Raw genomic sequence first — 6,744 nt, 5'->3', positions numbered from 1 at the left:
TTTTAAAAATAATTTCAAAGAAATAGTCCATGGATGCCCAGGTACCGAGACATCTGAGCTATGAAAACTCTGGTGAACGATGTATAAAATAAGATGACCCTTTTGTTTCAGTTGATAAATTACCAAATACAGCACGCAAAATGTACACTAATGTATACAAAATCATCAATAATAATTATAAGAAAAACAAACAAACATACAAATAAACACATTGCAACTACATTTCTAAGAATATAGCTATGCTTGTGCTGGATCACATTTTTCAAAAAAAAATGTACACTAAATGTATCTTTTTTCCCCAACGTTTCTTAAACACAGAAAGTGCCATAAGATATATACGCTGTTTCAGTATATGACACTAGTTTTTAACTTTATTTATTGCACATCAAATTTCAAAACATTTATTAATATGTTAGTCAAAATCTGACATTCTATTACACCAGACATATATCATGATATATACACACAAAAACAGGCCGCGTATAGCAAAACCAAAACAACAACAAAAAACAAAACAAAAAAAAACAAAAAAGCCATTTTGTCAAGTTGAACGTACTTTGAAAAATCACAGAAACATTTTGTAAAATGAAAATATATCAATTTATAATCTTTTTAATTGTGATTTTCCCCCACTTTCTTTTCCCTCCAATGACCTTTTTTATCAAAAGTGAATACATATTAAACATTTATACAGAATAAACCTCAACTTCGCAAAGGGTCAAATAGTCTTCACTATTATGTATGATCTTCAGGAATTTTCCCAGTACAGCTGTAGTGCACGTGACCTTTATGGGTAAAGCCGGCGATGCCGGGGGCCCAGGGTAGGTAGCACAATCCATACCAACGCCATTTTCGGAGTCTAGTCTGGTTGCCGACACCAACAAGCTTAAATTGGAGTTTCTGTGATCTGTTAAAAAAAGAATAGAAATAAATTTGATGCCGATATCTATGTGAGTAAGTGTTATTATTTTGTGATTGCACATTTTAGGAAACAGTACTGTTATCATATCAACAAGTTTATGTTTAATCTAATTTAATGTAACTGAACAGAAGAGTTGATTTCAGTATGTGTCGTAGCGATAACCTTGATGCTCTATTATTCCTGCAAACGGTTTGCCTGCTAAATTTCTAGAATGAACTCGTCCATCTTTCAGTTTGGACAGTACCATTAACTGTTAAAGGGGGCTTACCAAAAAGATATTGACTGAATGGCAAACAGTGCAGATCATGATAAGACTGCAAAGACGTGCAGGCTGTTCATGATCTACACTGAGTCACAAAGGCAGAATCAACCGTGTCTAGAATGATAATGATTAATTACTGAAAAATTTGAACTGGTGTTATCTGGCAGAACAGAGATAGAATCAATTGATTCATAAATCGCTGATGTGGAAAATCTGTTGTCTTTCCGCCTACTTTGTTGCCTCTAATATACATACTGTTTTAGAAAGTCATCATTCTTTTCCCAGAATCAAAGATTTCTGCATTGTGTTATTGAGATCTTTTTGAGATCCTTGAATACCGTGTTCTATATAAAAAAAAAAACGAGTTCTATCAAGAATAAAGTACGAAGGGAGTTTAAATACTAACTATTTTCCATGTCGTTTCTGAAGTAGATAGTGACGTAAGAAACTTCTACAACACGCTCAAATTCCATGGTCCAGTTGGAGTAGCTACCATTGGTACGGGCGCACGGTAAATCTGATTCCACTGCAGTGTTTGTGCGATTGCCATCTATAGCGAGTTCGGCGCTGAGTGAACCTTGGGTATCATTGACGAATGTTTCATTAACGAATGTTGCATTAAGGAATGTTGAATTTTGCCATGCATTCACACCACGGATAAGGGGATCTGTAAATACAAACTTTATTTATGATAAAGGTCTATGAATTGATATTGAAAGTATTTGAAGATAGTTCCCATCAAATTGAATGGGTAAATAAAAATAGTTTCCAGCCCAGCTCACGACAGGTTTTATATCTAATTTCCCCGATATCAAGCACAGGCCACTAAGCGATCGGGCCGTTTATGATGGCAGACCCTTAAATAAATTGAAAAAAAAAAAATGCTAAGAACATATTTGACATAAGTCGTAAGTCTATACAGGTTAGCCGAATAAGTGATTTATTGTTTGTTTATTTGTTTCTTTGTTTTGGGTTTAACGCCATTTTTCAACAGTATTTCAGTTACGTAATAGCGGGTAGTTAACCTAACAAGTGCCCCTGGATTCGAGCATTTCAGTTATGTAGCGGCGTGCATTTAACCTAACCAGTGCCGCTGGATTCGAGCATCTCCGATATATATGTAATGCCGGGCAGTTAACCTAACCAGTGGTCCTGGATTCTGTACCAGTACAAACCTATTCCCCGCAAAGAACTTCCTCACATAAATCAAAGGTGGAGGATGAATGATTTCAGACACAAGGTCTTTTATCAAATCGTCACGGAGAACATATATACGCCTCGCCCGAGGAACGAACTCACGACCCCACGATCCGTAGTTCTGCGCTCTACTACTGAGCTAAGCGACCGGGCTTCTATGATATGCAAGGTCTAGTATCTAAAATTGAATAATTTTTTATTCTAAATTTATACACAACTTATTTACTATCACAATTTACAAATAAACAAATACAACAATTTTTATTATTATTTATCAGGTAGTCCGTTATAACTTTCTGTTCAAAGTGAGTTATATTTGCTGAAACTACAGACGGTATACATAAACATAAACGTGATGTAAATACAAACATAAAAATACTCTAGCCATATTATTTTTTTTTATTATATCTGTCTATGAATTCGGAGCTCTACAAATCTAAAAAAAAAGCAAGAAAATAAATGAAATTCAATTATTAACGTAGAAATGATCTGTTATAATAATCAAGCTGTCGAGAAAGCAAGACATTAAACATCGTACTTGATATTGAATTTTCTACAAACCGTGATAATACACCCTCCAGTCAGGTTCATCTACTTCCGAAGGATCCTGGACCCTTGGAATATGGCTGGTTAGCTCACACCTGTTCGTAATCGAGTTATGATTGACGGACGAACACCCGCCGGTGTCATCGCACAGTGCAACACATTTTACCCTCGGAGTGTTTAAATGATGTTTAAGAGTGTTCGTGTACCTAACACTCGATGAATTAACCATAGAATATCTGCGTATCCTAGCATTTGCAGCCGGCATCCACACCAAAAGCAGAAAGCATTGGAAAACAAAATTATAAAACATTCTGTTTTCAGTTCCTTTCCTCGTCAAGGATTTTAAAGTGTCATTTTTCAATATATCAACTTTCGAACATTAGTATCAGGAAAGTTTTGTTCAGTGGTTTTCTTCGGATTCTTTTTATTCATTGTCGTAACCAATAGAATGGTTACAAGATGTTGTGTATTTTGCGGTGTATTTTCTTGGCCAATCAAAATGTAGCCGAGCGGGCTGATCAGATCAATTGTTGTCAGTTAACGGAGGGTGTCACCCAGGTATAGAAGTACATCCGGGTCTTTGTATCATGTGAAAGTAACTCATTGAAATTGAGAAGTCTCCATTTTGAAACCATCGCTATTCTGACATAGTATTTTGTTGAAATTTTGTTCATATCAATAAAATAAGTTTAGAGATAATGTGTAGGCATGTGATCGAAAGCAAAGACAAACTGGATATATTGATATAAGTCATTACGTGGATGGTTCCGGTGCTAGTTTCTTTAGTACAGCTACATTTCTGATTATTGAGTAGCCGCTTGGGTAAAATATGCTCAGAGACAGTAGCTTCGATTTCGACATAATATCATATAAATGTTTCTTGGATGACACAATCGTTCAAACTATTCCAGTTTAGCAAGACGCATGCCACTTTTAAGGCTATGGCATTTTTCCATATATACCACGGTATAAACATCAAACATGTTAAAATGGTTACTCACAAATGTTCCTTGTGCAACACTTTATCAAGATTATTCAAACTACTCCGATCTAGCAAAAACCGTGGCCACTAAAGCTAAAATGGAAACGTCTTCAAACACTGTCTCCTCCTAAACCACTGGTCCGACTTTACAATTTCACAGATATGTTCCTTGGATGACACTTGACCAAGCTTTTTTTAAAAAAATAAATAAATTCGGAATCGTTATAAAACATGTCCGCTTTGAGGCGTGGTCAAATTTCCTTATGTGTATATAGTTTAACTTGAAAACTCTTCTTGTTAGAAACTGTTGTTTGATTTTGAAATAATGCCATACAAACATTCCATGTGTGACCCTTTTTCGAATTCTTAAATTAGTCCGAATTTTCTGAGACGTGGCCACTAGAAGGCGTGGCTTTTCCCCCCTATATTTATATACATGAAGTGGACACGTTTATTCACAGACAATTTGAAATTATTAAACATGAAAGATCTGCGTGAGATTGTCTACCCAAATTATTCGGTTGGCCACTGGAGGGCACACTACTTTTCCAGATACGTATTGAAGAAATTTTTAGCATCTTTTCGTTCTTCAAAAAAAAATTCAGACGACCCTCTACCATAATATCAAAATTATTACTTGTTTGTGCCGTAATTCTCATGTAGGCTAGGCAATCTATTGTCATCATAATTAAAGGTTTCATCATATATCCAAATGTTTCTGACATGTATCCGTAATTGAACATGTCCATGATATAAAAACAATAAAATTAAAAGTGGAGACCCCATTTGCACCAAAACTTAGGTTTGTCTTTTTTAAGTATAGCTAGGTAGTCTCCAAATGAGAACAACTGAACATTTGTCTGCCTGAATAACAGAGGTGAATGATGATGTCCATTGAAAAAGAGGTTCATGTTGCTCTGTCCGTTGTTTATAACTGTGTCCGTTAAACAGAGGTTTTGGAGAAATATTGTTAATACGTTAAAAAGAAAATTAGCCAAATCAGTTTAAGGGAGACATGGGCCTACAGGTATACATTAATAGCGTTTGTGATGAATTTTAAATTTCTTAATTGCTTCCTTTGAAATGGCCCAATACTTTGCATATAAACCCTTTGTTGAAGTATATAGAATAGTAACGGCAAGTTTCATTAAATCCATACAAGATAAACAAGTGTATGACAAAATGTGTTTAAGCATTTCAACTTGTAAACCTTGATGAATATCACCCCTGAATTCAAAGCGAAACACGTTCCTTTTAACGATTACCGACAACTTGATCACCTTGGCTTTTTATACTGCGCAATACTAGGATAGGAATTTCCCGATTTTATAAAGAAAACAAAAGCAAAATGGCAACCGGCCATTAGGTCAAAACAATATATAATTATTTGTTTCCCGTGATTTGATCAATCAGGTTTTTCTTCTTAAGTATTTTTTAAGATTTTGACACCGTATGCATATTTTATTCTGCTGGTTCGGCCTCATGTTATTAGAAGTACTGTTCTAAATAGGACTATTTTCCACTTACACAAGCTATAAAATTAAAGTAGGCTAACGTTATTTCCCCCTCATTCCGACAAAATTTTTGGAATGGTGTAGTGTTTATTTTCAGTATAGGTTTCGGGATCAGCTGCTGGATATATAGCTTCATTCTATCTTTCGCTGTCAGTGTCGGTGGCAGAGTAGGCTGAATAAAAGCGTTCATCTGTGTTTCGCTGTAAGTAACTGTTTCCAGTTTTATAGGTTCATTCTGTTTCACTGTAAGTATCGGTGTTACAGTCAGCTGATGAATATATAGGCTTATTCTTTGATTCGCTGTCAACATCGGTGCCGATTCGGTGGCTGAGTTGGCTGCTGAATGTGTAGATTTATTCTCTGATTTGCTGTCAGCATCGGTGGCCGAGTTGGCTGCTGAATATGAAGGTTCATTTTGTTTCGCCGCAAGTATCGGTAGCAGAGTCGGCTGTTGAAAATGTAGGCTCATTCTTTGTTTCGCTGTCAGTATCTTTAGCAGTCGGCTGCTGAATATATAGGTTCCTTATATATATATTTTTTTTATACATAATTGATATTAATCTAGTCAACAATAATTAATTTTATTAGCAAATCTTATACCGTATGCACTACTTTGTAGATTTGTTTCGACAACTACATGTCATCAGTGTGTATCGTTGTGCCGTCAGCAACAAACATATCTATATCACAATTATTTATGAAAAGAGCTAAGTCGTTTATAAAAAGTAAGAAAAGTACAGGTCCTAAAACAGAACCATTGTTTGAGCTAGACTTTCATTTGACATATCATTATTAGAAACTATAAGAGAGAATATAGGAATAATAATAATAATAATAAAACATTTTTGGGTTGTAATTTATTTTTAGAAACAATACAAGATTATAGGAATAATAAAAAAAATATTTTAGGTGTTGATTCTGATTTGCTCATTGGGGGAAACGGATCTTATTGGCACAGTAGAATGAATTCCTAGTTGTATCGTTAATTTCATTCAGCGCAGTCTGACTTGAACAAACCTGTATGGCTTTGTTTGAGAAAAATACAGTTCCGGCAGTCGTTTTGTTAATAAACATCTTTGGTGTTACAAGAAATTAATTTCATATCAGAATTTATATCTTTTTATATTTTTATATCAGAACGCTTGTCAAGCTAAAACTATGGTAACATAATTCATGACCTTGTGCAATGCCCAGCCTACGAGACCATCCTTTGTTATAGTACAATATTGTGCAAGACACCTTTTTAAACTGCCTAAGCCCATTAGGAAAGTATTTCCGATTTTTTCTAGTATATCGAGATAATGCTGATTTTCGCTGAGAG

At 35.0% G+C, this 6,744-nt stretch overlaps 1 protein-coding gene across 1 annotated transcript; it reads right to left on the bottom strand.

The window, feature by feature from the left end:
• Window positions 1-492: 492 nt before the first annotated feature.
• Window positions 493-4,122, bottom strand: LOC123541143 (uncharacterized). The gene is made up of 3 exons (XM_045326548.2): window positions 2,943-4,122; window positions 1,591-1,851; window positions 493-907 (listed from the first exon to the last, which is right to left on the bottom strand). The coding sequence occupies exons 1-3, from the start codon at window positions 3,235-3,237 to the stop codon at window positions 687-689; spliced, it is 777 nt and encodes a 258-aa protein (XP_045182483.2). The 5' UTR covers window positions 3,238-4,122; the 3' UTR covers window positions 493-686.
• Window positions 4,123-6,744: the final 2,622 nt, after the last annotated feature.

This window comes from Mercenaria mercenaria, chromosome 16 (genome assembly GCF_021730395.1).
Source record: "Mercenaria mercenaria strain notata chromosome 16, MADL_Memer_1, whole genome shotgun sequence".
Lineage (NCBI taxonomy): Eukaryota > Metazoa > Mollusca > Bivalvia > Venerida > Veneridae > Mercenaria > Mercenaria mercenaria.
This window is presented reverse-complemented; position numbering and strand designations above follow the sequence as displayed.

What these genes read in the sequence shown, in the direction of transcription:
- LOC123541143 (XM_045326548.2), bottom strand. Translation starts at nt 3,237, where the DNA reads ATGTTTTATAATTTTGTTTTCCAATGCTTTCTGCTTTTGGTGTGGATG. An exon ending in CTGGAGGGTGTATTATCACG is followed by an intron (nt 1,852 to 2,942) that starts GTTTGTAGAAAA and finishes TTGTATTTACAG; the next exon opens with ATCCCCTTATCCGTGGTGTG. An exon ending in CAGAAACGACATGGAAAATA is followed by an intron (nt 908 to 1,590) that starts GTTAGTATTTAA and finishes TTTTTTTAACAG; the next exon opens with ATCACAGAAACTCCAATTTA.